Source organism: Indicator indicator, chromosome 7 (assembly GCF_027791375.1).
Source record: "Indicator indicator isolate 239-I01 chromosome 7, UM_Iind_1.1, whole genome shotgun sequence".
Lineage (NCBI taxonomy): Eukaryota > Metazoa > Chordata > Aves > Piciformes > Indicatoridae > Indicator > Indicator indicator.
In genome coordinates, this window is record NC_072016.1 from 23,057,980 (window position 1) to 23,071,295 (window position 13,316).

Consider the following 13,316-nt stretch of genomic DNA (forward strand, 5'->3'; position numbering starts at 1 on the left):
TGTGCACAATTAATACTTCTCAGCAAATCTGCACCTGGTCGTTTTTTCTGGCTTCCTTGTGTTATGCTGGGTCCTGTGCTGAAGGCTTTCACCATATGTCAAGAGTATGGTTTCTTGAGGTGTCATCCGTTTTAACTGTAATACAGTAAGAACTGATTTACACTTCTTCGTAATTTGATGAAGTGCTTCCTCTAAACAAGTGCTCTGAATTTACCAGGGAAAAGTATGGAGGAATAGTATATGAAACCTGCATACTGTAAAAGGAGAAAAATGAGTAAGAGAAATGTGCTTTGGAGGCAAAGAAAGTGAATAAATAGTTCTAACTTCTTCACAGCAGGCTAAGGCATTGGTAGCTCAAAGTCCAAGTACAAACCGTACAGCATATTTGCATTAGAAGAACTGTCAGTATCTCTGTGCTTTGACTCCTGCCCCTCATTACCCTTCTTGTTTACTCACACACTTGCAAAATATTTGCCTTGTCCCTCAGGTTTTATTACCTGTCCACAGCACGTCCGTGAGGAGTAGAGAAGAATGGCTGCAGTGGGTCCTTTCACTGCTTATGTCATGGAGAGAGATGCTTTACAGTCATTCAAGTATACAAACACTCATATGTGCCATAAATATCCAACCAAATCACAGAGCAGACATCATCAGAAATAGTCAGAGAAGGAAGTAAAGGACGAGGCATCATTCAGAGCAAGAAAAAAGAGGAAGGCTTCATTGCAGTCACAAATTCTGGGTTAGTCATCATTTGTCTCCATGCTGATGGAAGGGACTTGCTGAACCATTGCGTCACCAGCAAGTATTAGTCACTGAAGCTATTGTCTGAGCCTCTGACTGAGGGGGGCGAGATTTTCAGCCTTCTAAGATGGAATATTTTAAAGAAAAACAAGCTAGGAGAACTTACTGATTGCAAGGTATTAAATCACATCATTTTATATGGATACTGTTAGCATAAACATTACATGTCAAGCATCTTACAGAGAATTACTAGTTTTCATTAATTTTACCTATTTGTATGGGGAAATTATTCTTCTCCCTAATTCAATTATTTTTATTTTCATGTGTGTGATTTTATGGCTTAACTCAGTTTGGGTATTTTGAAATAACGAGGTCAGTTCAAATTCACGGTTATGTTGTAATATAGTGCTGTTCTGCTGACACAGTATTATGGAATTTGTTTGAAATTTCCTAGTTGCTTGTAAAATAAATTCAGTGTTTCATTTTACCTTACACGGCTGGTATTGCTGTTACTAGAGTATTTGTTACTTGGGACATAGTTTTTAACATGTGAGCACACCTACTCATGCCATGCAATTCCTATTGTTAAATGCCCGGAAGGCAAATCATATCCTAGGCTGCATCAAGAGGAGTGTGGCCAGCAGGTCAAGTGATTCTGCCTCTTGACTCTGCTCTTGTGAGACCCCACCTTAAATACTGCATCCAGTTCTGATGTCCCCAGCATAAGAAGGACATGTTGCTGTTGGAGTAAGTCCAGAGGAGGGCCACAAAGATGATCCCGCGGCTTGAACATCTCTGCTGAGGGTAGGCTAAGGGAGCTGGGGTTGTTCAGCCTAGAGAAGACTCTGGGGGCACCTTATAGCTTCCTTACAATGCTTGAAGATATCCTACAGGAAGGCTGGAGAGAGACTTTTCATAAAGGTGTCTGGCAATAGGACAAGGGGGAAGAGTTTTCAGCTGAGGGAGAGTAGGTTTAGACTGGGTCTTAGCAAGTTCTTCAGTACAAGTGTAGTGGGACTCTGCAAGAGGCTGCTCAGGGAAGTTGTGGATGCCTTCCCTCTGAGGGTGTTCAAGGCCTTGAACAGCTGAATCTAGTTGTGAGGCATCCCTGCCAACAGCAGGTTCCTTCTAACTTGAGCTATTCAATGATTCTATGATGATTTACACTAGGTGTTCTGAACAGCCTAAAGAATGAACACAGATAGTCTTTGATTTTGGTTCACAGCACAAAAGGGGGCAGATGTGGTCTAAGCCTGGGGACATGAGAGAGTCAAGTCCCTGGTCTGCCACGGAGTCCTTTCTGGGACTTTGGCAGGTTGGTTGTCTCACTGTGTCTTGTGTGGGTTAATTGTGTGGCACTTCATGGTGCTGATTCTGAGGCACATGGATAAAGCCTTCAGTAGAGTCTGTATGGATTCTCTAGGTAAGGCCTGTATAGAATTTCAGTGATAGCTAGTGGTCCAGGCAAAAATGCAGTTATATAAAATACTAATTAATGGCATTTGAAAATGAAAGAGCAATGGATATGTGTATTAAATGGTATATACAGAGATGAGGGAAGATCACGTGTCTGTGTGTGTACAGATAAGCAAATATAAATCTAATTGCAAGTTAGTAGTATGAGACTGAGCACATTTCAAGTGGAATGTATTTTACAGTTATGGGATTGATAGCTGTTTTCACTGGATTTAACGTATTTTATTAATTACGCTAGACACGTACCTACACTATATTCAGTTTTGAACCACCAATGCTTTCATATGAAAGGAACTGTAAGAAATGTTTGGTTGCATCTATGGACAGAGCTAATGGAAAAACCCAATCCTCTCATCCATATATTTATCTGAAAGGTGTGTTGTATATCTGCAGTTGATTTTCTGGAATGCTGATTAGCTAATACTGTTTTTGGCATGCTGCTTATCCATCGTGTGGGAGAACACTATCTGAATTTCAATTTACTTTTCAAAATGATGTTGAATTGCGATGCCTTTAAAGGCTTTTCTGGCCATTTGGGGACCCAGTGCAGACAGCAGAGCTGCAGTCTGGTTTCAAAATCTAATTGAATTGATGTGAGGCAGCAGAAGCCGTGATTGTTGAAGAGCTTGAGATGGATTGCAAAAAATAAGTGTTTCTGAGCAACCTGCTTAGTGTCCTTGTTTGAAACTGCCCCTGAGTTTATTTTTACTTTCATTGGTAACAGACCTTTATGGTAAAAGCCCTGTGCTTTACTGTAGTTAAGGAGTTCATTGGTTCTCTGTGGTTTTGATACAATCAGGTTGCTATTAAAGAAACAGTGCCTCTGAGAGTACTGAGCTAATAAATGGAAGGAGGAGTGGAGGGTTAAGGTAGTCAGATGTTAATCCCTTTGTTCCTGCCAACAACTTGCCACTGTTTGAACTTCCAGAATCTCACTTTCCTAAACATTTGTTTTTGCAGTGATGGGTCTTTCCCTTATGATTCTGTTCCCTGGCAGCAAAATACCAACCAACCTCCAGGCTCTTTATCAGTGGTCACCACAGTATGGGGTGTGACTAACACCTCTCAAAGCCAGGTAAGCCTTGTTTTTCATCCTTCTCCCCTCTCAAAAGGGTTTTTCACTAATTTTTTTGCAAGATTGAAATTTTTTTGTAAAAGCCTTGTGGGGTTGATAATACTGTCTGTGTTCTCTTTGTTGTACATTTTTTTCCCAGTCATGTTCTCTTTGGTGGCATCAGGAAGGAGGTGTCTGAAAGCTTGAGTCAGTAACTCCCTTCACTGCATGCAAATGGCAGACTTGAGTTTAGCACGTATTTTGCACTGTATGGTTTCAACACTAAAAGTGTGATTTTATGTTAGTTCCAAACCTCTTGAGAATTTCAGATTGCATTTGGAGAGTTGTTTTATTAAAAAATATAACTAGATCCACCAAATGACAGTTATTGTTGATTTTACCTGAGGCTGTGGGCTGGTGAAATCTAGTGTCAAGTCTACTCTCATGCTGAGATGCTAACCACCAGCTATAGGCTGTGATCTTTTTAACCTCTCCTATTAATACTGCCTTACTTGACAAAAAAATATTTCAATATGCTTTGGAGCAAAAGCATGAGCTCCCTGCTTCCAGGTGAGAGCTGTGCTTAGTGAATTTTTATTTAGTTCACTCTGCTCTTAACTCTCTTTCTTCTGCAATGCATATTGAATTATGCTATACAAAAAGAAGCAGGTTTAGTGAAATAGACAGCAGATAGTTGTGATCGTGTGCTCTCCTAGGGATGTGGCACAACTCAGGCTCTCAGGCAGTCTGGCCTTTTCTTACACTGTAGATGTGGTGCTGTAATCACATCACCATCTTTAATGAGTATAAATGGTATGTAAATCCATCCTGTCTTTTCTACCTTTTCAAATCAAGTGACATTAGTTTTCATGCAAAATTTTCTGTGCTTTTTTTTTTTTGTGTTATTATTTTAATACTGGTCCAAAAATTGAAAACAAAATTTTTGTGGTTTAAGCTATTGGAAAATTAAATTATTCAAGGGCCAAGTCATATAGAAACTCAGATGTCACTGACTGTGGCAAAATCCTTCTGCAAAAAATAGAGGAAAAAACTACAGGAACTATAACGTTATTTACTATTGTCAATTTATTTCTAACACCTTAAAAGAAAAGGTATCCCGTCTGGGAGGGAAACACCTGAGTAAACATGTAGGTCTGTATACTGATCAGAGAATGGGAATACAGTTTCTTGTGGAAATCTTTCACACTGAAAAAAGAAAAAGGGGGAAAAAAAGAGAAAGAAAGAAAAGCCTCAGAGTTTTGTTCTACTGTGAGGACATTGTCATGTTACTTGAACTCTTCATGGTACTTCAGAGGGATGTGCAATAAAAGAAAAAAAAGTGCTTTGGTAAAAAGAAAGAAAATGCTGCTTCAGAATCAGTGCAAGGAAATGATACAACTCTGGAACATGAAGCTTGGTTGAAGCTGTTCAGAGCAGTTTGAAGTGAATGAGTGGGTTTGCCATTCATCCTCCCAGAGGGAAAGGAATGAGCCAAGCTCACCAATTTGCTTTCTCAAATTCCCAAAGCTCATGACTTGATCTTCTGCAAAAATTGTAGCCACTAAGTTTCTTTCCAAGAAGGAGACAGATTTCCATGCAGGCGATCCATCAACAGCCGTACTTAAAAATCTCAACGAAATCATAGCAGTTTTGGTTCCAGAAAAAAAAATAATCTTCAAACAAGCAAACTAAGTCCTTTTAAAAAGAGGAGGACTCTCCTAAGACGCAATAAAGACACCCAACAGACTTCTGTACACTTAAAGAGCATTAGACTCAAGAACAGGTGAAGCCACTGAAATATACTCTTTCACAGTTTTTGCATCTGTAATACCCTTTGCAGTGTGCCAGTGGGACTGAGTGTTTGCAAGCTATTTCAAAGTCCTACGTAAATAAAAGATACTTAATCAGATAAATTTGTCTTCTACAGAGCATAAATCTAGCAGGTCTTTATGGTAACTTTTTTCATAAACATGGTCATTTGGGTTCCATCTAGTTAAAACTCTGCTGTGTATGGTAATTCGAGATCAGAAACTCTTGACTTTTCGAAAATGGCAAAAGGAAAAATCACCAAGTATGTGCACCTAGACATCAACACAGTGGATGCTCATTAGAGATCAGAATATAGGATGGTTATATTAATTTATCAGTTGCAGCAAATAATTTAATTTGCTTGATGTAGTTCAAGGTACAGCCCCTTATTCTGATGTTTCTGCTCACAGGTGCTGGGAAATCCAATGGCAAATGCTAACAACCCTATGAACCCAGCAGGAAATCCCATGGCTTCTGGGATGACTACCAGCAACCCTGGAATCAATTCTCCTCAGTTTGCTGGACAGCAGCAACAATTTTCAGCCAAGGCAGGCTCCACTCAGCCATACATACAGCAGGGCATGTATGGGCGACCCAATTATCCTGGAAGTGGAGGCTTTGGTGGCAGGTAGGAGTTACATGTGTTAAATGAAAAATACATGTAAATAGTTGAAGGATCTTGTTTTAATGACCTGGCAGAAGTGTCATGATTTTATTTAATTATATAAAGTCACAGTAGCTTTTTTATGCTGCTTAACTGAAGTGCATACTGCTTTTACAGCTTTGGAAATCAGCTACCCAAACTGCAATGAAATTTATCACAGTAAATGGAAATTGTGTAGGTCAATCAATTAGATCTAATAAACCCCCAAAATAAAGTTTTAATTAAGAGAGATTGTTAAACAGACCACAGGGTTAGGCATGATTAACATTTAATAAGGCCAGGATGTGAAAAGTATTGATGGCTTAATTTCTACGTGTATATGGAGGAATAAGCTTGAGTATTAGGCAAAGTAGCTTCCTCCATAATGGAGTGTTTTATGCCCAAAGACTTACTCCAAAGTGCAGGGGTTTGAAAAGAATTGGGAGTGAAGGTGTTTGTTAAGAGAGGTGGTCAAACTGTGTATTTATTTGAGGAAGTAAATGCTGCATTGGTGAAATAAGCCAAAACTAATAGCCTGAGTTTTGTTAGGTTTTGACTTTCTATGTCTATGCTTTGTAAACAAGGTTTGTAAGTGCCCATAAATGAAACCACTATTTATGGCCCCTCTGCTGAGCCTGCTGAAAAGGTTGTTAGCATAGTCAGTCTAGTGTGAAGAATGTAATCCTGGGGCTCGAGGAACTTATCTCTCCTTTCAACTCTGGCACTGATCCACTAAGTGACCTTGAACAAGTCAGAAAGTTGATCTTTGTATTAACATCTCTAAAACTGGCACAATATACTGGCTCATATTTATAAAGATAGTTGATGTTTTTGAGTAGGAAAGGCATAGTTTGGCTTAATATATGATCAGTAGGAGAGATGTGTAGAAGCTGAAAAATACATTGTGTGGGATCCAGTAGAGTTGATTGCATTGGGTCTCTCCTGATTCAGGGAGAAATTTTTTTCACATCAGGAACACTTGGCATAATTCACCAGAGGCAGATGAACGTGCTGGAGTAGAGGAAGCTCTCTGTTCTACCGTGTAACCTGCCCTTCCACTACTGGGAAATGGAGCAGTTCAACTGCACAATAAGCTACAGCGCTCCAAAGTGGTTCACTGCACCTGAAACAACTGAGCGTGGTGCTGTGCAATCCCAGCGGCAGCCCTATGACTCTTGTGCCTGAGCAGCACCTGTGTCTCATGTACATACCTAATTCCCTGTCCTGCTGACTTTCATTAGGCATTGGTACATGGTTTTGGAACAGTTCCAGATGAGGATCACACCAACATTCAAAACAAAATCTGTAAGGCACATCTTAATTATCTCTTTTTCTTTCTTGTTTGCTTCTTTTTCTTCCCTGTTAGTTACCCTGGAGGCCCAAATACCCCTGCAGGGATGGGGATTCCCCCCCACACGAGACCGCCAGCTGATTTCACCCAGCCAGCTGCAGCTGCTGCTGCTGCTGCAGTCGCGGCTGCAGCTGCTACAGCAACAGCTACAGCCACAGCCACTGTGGCAGCCCTTCAGGAAACGCAGAATAAGGACATGAACCAGTATGGACCGGTAAGAGAGTAACCCTTATGTGGTCATACCTGCCTGATCTGGACCATTACAGGAAATTTGGCTGTTCTTCTTACTCCCCTGTTTATTAGGGTACCTACTCTATTTTTTTTGTGCATGAGCATGGTCATAAATGCTTTCTGCTGGAATGTGAGTGTGTAGGTACGAGTCAGTCTCTGTGATTTTCCCAGTAAATCTTGCCAAACTGTATTTTATAGTTGGAGACTGCACCTTAAAAAAATGGAAGATTACCCAATGTTACAGCTGAATCTGCTGTGGTGCATTATTGCTGCCTTTGCCAGCCCTGTGAACCTCTGAATTTGAGTATCCAGTGAAATATTCCAGAATCTTGCAATAGGTTTTGTACTGCTTGGGCAATTGTTTATTTTGCCAACTGCAGTTGATTGCTTGTTTTTTTTCCCCTTCAAAAAGGAAACAACAGTAGAAAAGAAATCTGCTTTTTTAATATGTTGTCTCTGGGAACAGCCTGTGTGAGACATGTATTTGTGGTGATCCATAGCCTCTAGCATGCAATGGCTTCATGTCATAATTTTTTTCTTAACATAAACAAGGGTTATCAATTCAGGCTATTTCCTTATCTTCTTTACCTTTCTGTTTTCTTAAGTCTATAGGCCCATATGCCAGGTAATGTAAAGAAACACAGTGTCTTTAGGAACTGTATTGTGCTGAATTTTCACAGCCCACTAACATGTTACCTTGCAGTAATAGACAAGCCAATTTAAATGATTTAATTGCTCATCTTAGGCTTGTGTCTGTCATCCTTATGCCTTATACAATTCCAACTGATTTTTTATTATAAATAACATCACTGCCCATCAAATGTTGGAGGACACTGAAGGAAAATGCGACATAAATCCTGCCCTTCTTCCCTACCTTAAAAGCATGTTCAGCTCCCTCCTCCCATTTTAAATGCATGTCGCATTTTATTCTTTTTTTTTTTTTCTTCTTCTTCCGTTGAAGGTTTGTTCCTCTTTCCAGATGGGTCCAACTCAGGCTTACAACAACCAGTTTATGAACCAGCCTGGTCCTCGTGGCCCTGCTTCTATGCCAGGCAACATGAACCCAGCAAGCATGGGAGCAGGAATGACACCTTCCAGCATGAGTGGGCCACCCATGGGCATGAACCAGCCTCGGCCTCCTGGAATGAGTCCCTTCAGCACGCATGGGCAGAGGATGCCTCAGCAAGCCTACCCAGGCCCTCGGCCCCAGTCTTTGCCTATACAGGGCATAAAGAGACCGTACCCCGGAGAGGTAATAAAATACATTATATTTTGTGCAGGCTGTTATTTTGACTGAAAGTTGCAGCTTGCTAGGTGGTAGGTGGTGTGCAGCCCTTTAAGGCAGGTATGTCTTTGGTCCAGCCTTAGTAGGAATGCTGCTGTTAAAGTATGAGTGGCAGCAGCTCTTCGTTTTTAACGTCCAAAGTATTCAGGTTGGCGTTTGCTACGTTAGTCAAGATGACAAGAAAGGCTGAACCCTCAAAACCATCTAGCATTCCCATGTTGGATGGTGAATTCATAGACCTTAAGCAGACTTCTTTAACAGAGTGGATTTATTTAATGTGACAACTTAGAAGAGATGTTGAAGGTGAAATGCTTCATTGGAGCCCAGTACATATGTGATCTGCATTTTCCTGGATGGTTTTGTTGTTCGAAAATAATGCAGGGCATACATTGTATAATAGTAATCACTTTTTTTTTTTTTAAGACCAATTGCTTTCCAAACTTCTTGAGGCTTGATTTTCATAGGCAGTGAGATGAATATAAATCATGTTGAACTCAAATCTCTCTGTGTCAGCATTTATCTAATATAAGATTATTTGGAGTGTGGTATTTCTGTCTAAGTTCACATGCTGTTAAATGAGATCTGAGTAGCTTTGTAGACAAAATTACATGGACTTGTATTATGACCTTGGGCAAAACTCTTAGAATCAAAATTTCAAATAAATTCAGACAATCAAAGATGCAGATGTCTGATTTTTTTAATTTTAAAAGATACTGACGCATTTTACTATTCAAATTGGTATAAACTGGGCAGTAGCTGCTTTTGAGAATCCCACCAACTCTCAGCATCTATATGCACCTGAAAGTCATTACAAATATAGCCACCAGGTACTATCTTCAGAGATAATTTCCTGGTGAAATTCTGTATTAAACTGAGACTACAAGAGCTATAACTCCAGGCATAGAGCTCTGAATATCATGATACTGCACTGACAATAATAATGGTAGTAAGAGTTTATAGAAATCATACAGCAAAGAGTACTGTGGCATGCAGAAAATGCAGAAAACATTTATTAATGATCGGCATTTCTGCAAATTAGTTTTTTAATAAAAAAATAAGCAGAAATAAAGAAGTGATGTACTTTTGCAGGACTTGCTTCTCTGAGAAGGCTTTTCACTCTCTAAATACCAACACTTGTTCTACAATTAAGACATGTTCCCAAGAAGTTGGTACTGAGTAGTGCCCTAAATGTTAACCTGCTAGGTGATTTGCAGTTCTGCAGATCCTGTCGATGCTACTTGCTTATTAATTTTTGAGAGCTTCATTTATGGAAACTTATTACTAATCAGTTAATTTTTCAAATTGACATTTTATTACCTTTAAATTTCCCATTTTCATTATTTGTATTGTAGAACTGTAGCAGAGCACTAGCTAGCACTGACAGGGTGTTTTAAACTAGTAATAGCTTCCGTTTAGTTGTTAAGGTATTGGTAAACTCTCCAGCATAGTAGTTGTATTGAGAAGACAGACATGGGCAACACAACTTCTATTCTCTGCCCATTCCAAGATTATTTTCTTACGTTATTTCTTCTTTTTGTGCTTCTCCATCTGGCAAAGAAGCCCCAGGCTTGGGGCTGGTAGCACTTCTAAATACACAGAGATTTTGTAAACTTTGCATCTGGTTGTAATTCTGATTTCTTCAAACCCAGTGCCCTTTGACAGTGCTGCAAGGCTGAATGTAGCGTGTTAAGGTACAAGTCATTCTTATCCCACTTTAGTTTGCAGAACTTTGACGCTTTTGAGTGAGTATTCACTTCCATCTGTCAGGGCTCTGGTTTAGGCATGAGTGGCACTAAGTTGAGGAGTATTCACCTGAGTGTTATTTGTTTTCATTCTGCTATTGAATGTATCAATTCAAGACAGCTGCTTGCATAAAACAGATCTTTCCTCCTTTCATCTCTGTCATGAAATAGCCAAATTATGGAAACCAGCAGTATGGACCAAATAGCCAGTTTCCAAACCAGCCTGGTCAGTACCCTACTCCAAACCCTCCAAGACCCCTTACGTCTCCCAACTATCCTGGTCAGAGGATGCCAAGCCAGCAAAACACAGGGCAGTACCCTCCTCCAACAGTCAACATGGGGCAATATTATAAGGTAAGAATTTCTTGATGATTTTGTTGCATTCTGATAGACATTTATGCATGAGGTTACATTAATAACTTCATAGATACTACTTTTGCATAATTAAAGAGGTAAAAAAGGCACAGTGTTTTTATGAATGTTTTGATTATCACAGAATTGAGTCGATCAGCCAAGCTGCTCTGTAACTTCAGAGCAGTTCGTAAAGAAAATTGAATGTTAGTGCAGCTCATTAGGGGCTTTTACAAGAATACGTTGGTTTCACTCTAAAAAATAGCATGTAAAAAGAAGTACCTAATGGGGTTCATGTGCAGTATTTTCACCTATTCATGGCACCCTGCAAGAATACAACTTTGGAAATTGTAATAAACAAGTTCCACATTGCAGCATCCCAGTTTCAGACCTATAGTGGTCATTGTTGGAGTAAGTCAGCCTAAGCTTAAAAGCTGTTCCAGCTGTAGAATTCATCTTTGAACTGAAGTGTGTGTTACTTTCTCCAGCCTCTCCCTCCCCTTTTCCCCTTCTTTTGCCTCTCCTGCTTGTTTTGGGCAAGAATTAGAATTGTTAAAATGCTGCGTAAAGCCTGTTTTATGGATACATCTTGAGGAACTTCATATTCTCCAAACTGAGTTTGTACTGAGGGCCTGCTGAGGTTTGAAATCTTTGAAATGCACACAAAAGTGATCTTTTGCACACAGATACTCCAGTGAGTACAAAACCAGGGAGGACCATTGAAGGCCTGACCTGTTGTCAAACCATTGGCTGTTGAAGTCTCTAAACTGCGTTCTGATTTGGAATGTAGGCTGAAAGAAACTTAAGATGCACATTGGTGTTCAGTTGGAGTTGTTCCAGCGTGGTTTACACAGAAAACACCATTGGGGGGAGAAAAAAAAAAAAGGAAAAAAGAAAGGGAAAACAACTCCTTTACTGTTCTGCATACAACTGGGCTGTCCACTGTGGTACTCAAAGGGGAATGTCTGTTGCGTCATGGCAGCTTTTGCAGGAAGAACATCAGGAGGAGACAGATCTTCAACTACTGTAACTCCAGTGCAGTCACTTAATGCTAAAATAAACAGCAGAACAACTCTGTGAAGTTCTTAAGTGACAGATTTTTTTAATACATTTTACATGTGTTTATTTCAAATGGGGTTTAATTTTTTTTTTTTACAGGATAGTTCTAGGAGGGAGTCTCCCTCCTCTGTTTTGTATTCAAATAGTGATCATCCTGGAAACAATTAGAAAATAAGAGACCTTATTAAGAAGGGAGATTATCCTGACTAAGGGCAAAATTCCAGCTTGCCAGAGACGGGACCTGAACCTTTGGATTGTAATGATTATGGAGATAGTAACTGCATGTGTTGAAGAAAAAAGCAAAGATGGTTGGAAATGTAAATGCTTAAGATCCCAGAATGCAGTGCACTCTCTTAGGTACTTTAGAGTATCCTAGGCTAGCTGCAGCATTAGATACAGAATCAGATTTGAAGTCTTGACACTTTGCCCATTTGTAAAGATCTTCATCTTCAGATACTCTCATGTGTATATGCTTATGAGACACAAGCTATTACAAGACAGCACTATGCAATTGCAGTTTGCTTTAATGTCAACGTCCTTCACATCGTTGTTATTGGTTTATTCTGTTAACTGCAGCATCCCCTTAAATTCCAGAAACAAAACCAATGGTATTTTAGTACTGGAGTTACTGTTTATACTTAACAATCCTTTTTCGCTTAGTTTGTTTTATTCAGCAGCAAACTAAAATAGAATCAAACTGTAGGTACACAGGATAAAAGACATCCCCTGACACCTAGCGCTTTCATTCTGTGTAGATGAATTCAACAGGGGTGGAAGAAACGATAAATGGAAGTAGAAGGAGCACAGACATTAGATATCTTTGGATTTTGTTTTTCATGTAGACTTTTGTGTAACTGGGGCAATTTTGGGAGAAGCCAGAAATAGAAAGGGCTGGGTGTGATGGGGTGGTGTGGAAAAACTGAAGAGAATGGCTTGGTTTTGGAAAGAGTACATTCAGAGGAATGTGATAAGCCTCTTGGCAGCCTTGATTGTGTCTGGTCGCTGCCTGAATTAAGCTGGCCTGCAGATTCAGTTTCTGCTTTGCTTGCCTAGTCTGCCTCTTCCCCAGAGGCCTCATGGGATGCCCTGTGATTCCTTGTCCTTCCGGAGACACAGGAGCCTCTCTACCTTGTTTGTAGTCTTTGGTGCTTGATAGCAGTGCAATTCACAAGACTTACTCTTATTTTCATATTGCAATAACAGTATGATGTTATTTATTTTCTAGCCATCAAGGCCTGTACCTGTGGCAAATTACCCTCATTCACCTGTTCCAGGAAACCCCACACCACCTATGACTCCAGGGAGCAATATTCCTCCATACCTGTCACCTAACCAGGACGTCAAACCACCATTCCCACCTGACATTAAACCAAATATCAATGCTTTACCACCACCTCCAAGTGAGTAGCAAACAGAACACCCCCACAGACATTTATTGTCCCTCTGTTCTCTACCACATACATTTCAGAGTCTGGAAACCAACTCCCAATTACTGCTCTGGGAGAGGCTCAGATTGCTCCATTGTCATGGGTGGCATGCGTGGTGCAGGTTCACTAGAGCCAGCCATGGGACAG

The 13,316-nt window shown here is 40.1% G+C and overlaps 1 protein-coding gene across 1 annotated transcript in view; it reads left to right on the forward strand.

Annotated features, from left to right (window-relative positions):
* The window catches only part of ZMIZ1 (zinc finger MIZ-type containing 1), a 150,885-nt gene that overhangs the window by 114,598 nt on the left and 22,971 nt on the right, over positions 1-13,316 (forward strand). The window contains exons 5-10 of the mRNA XM_054382280.1: positions 3,178-3,292; positions 5,491-5,708; positions 7,090-7,288; positions 8,285-8,557; positions 10,504-10,686; positions 12,968-13,142. Coding sequence (XP_054238255.1) covers positions 3,178-3,292; positions 5,491-5,708; positions 7,090-7,288; positions 8,285-8,557; positions 10,504-10,686; positions 12,968-13,142 — 1,163 coding nt within the window. The remainder of the gene's footprint in view (positions 1-3,177; positions 3,293-5,490; positions 5,709-7,089; positions 7,289-8,284; positions 8,558-10,503; positions 10,687-12,967; positions 13,143-13,316) is intronic.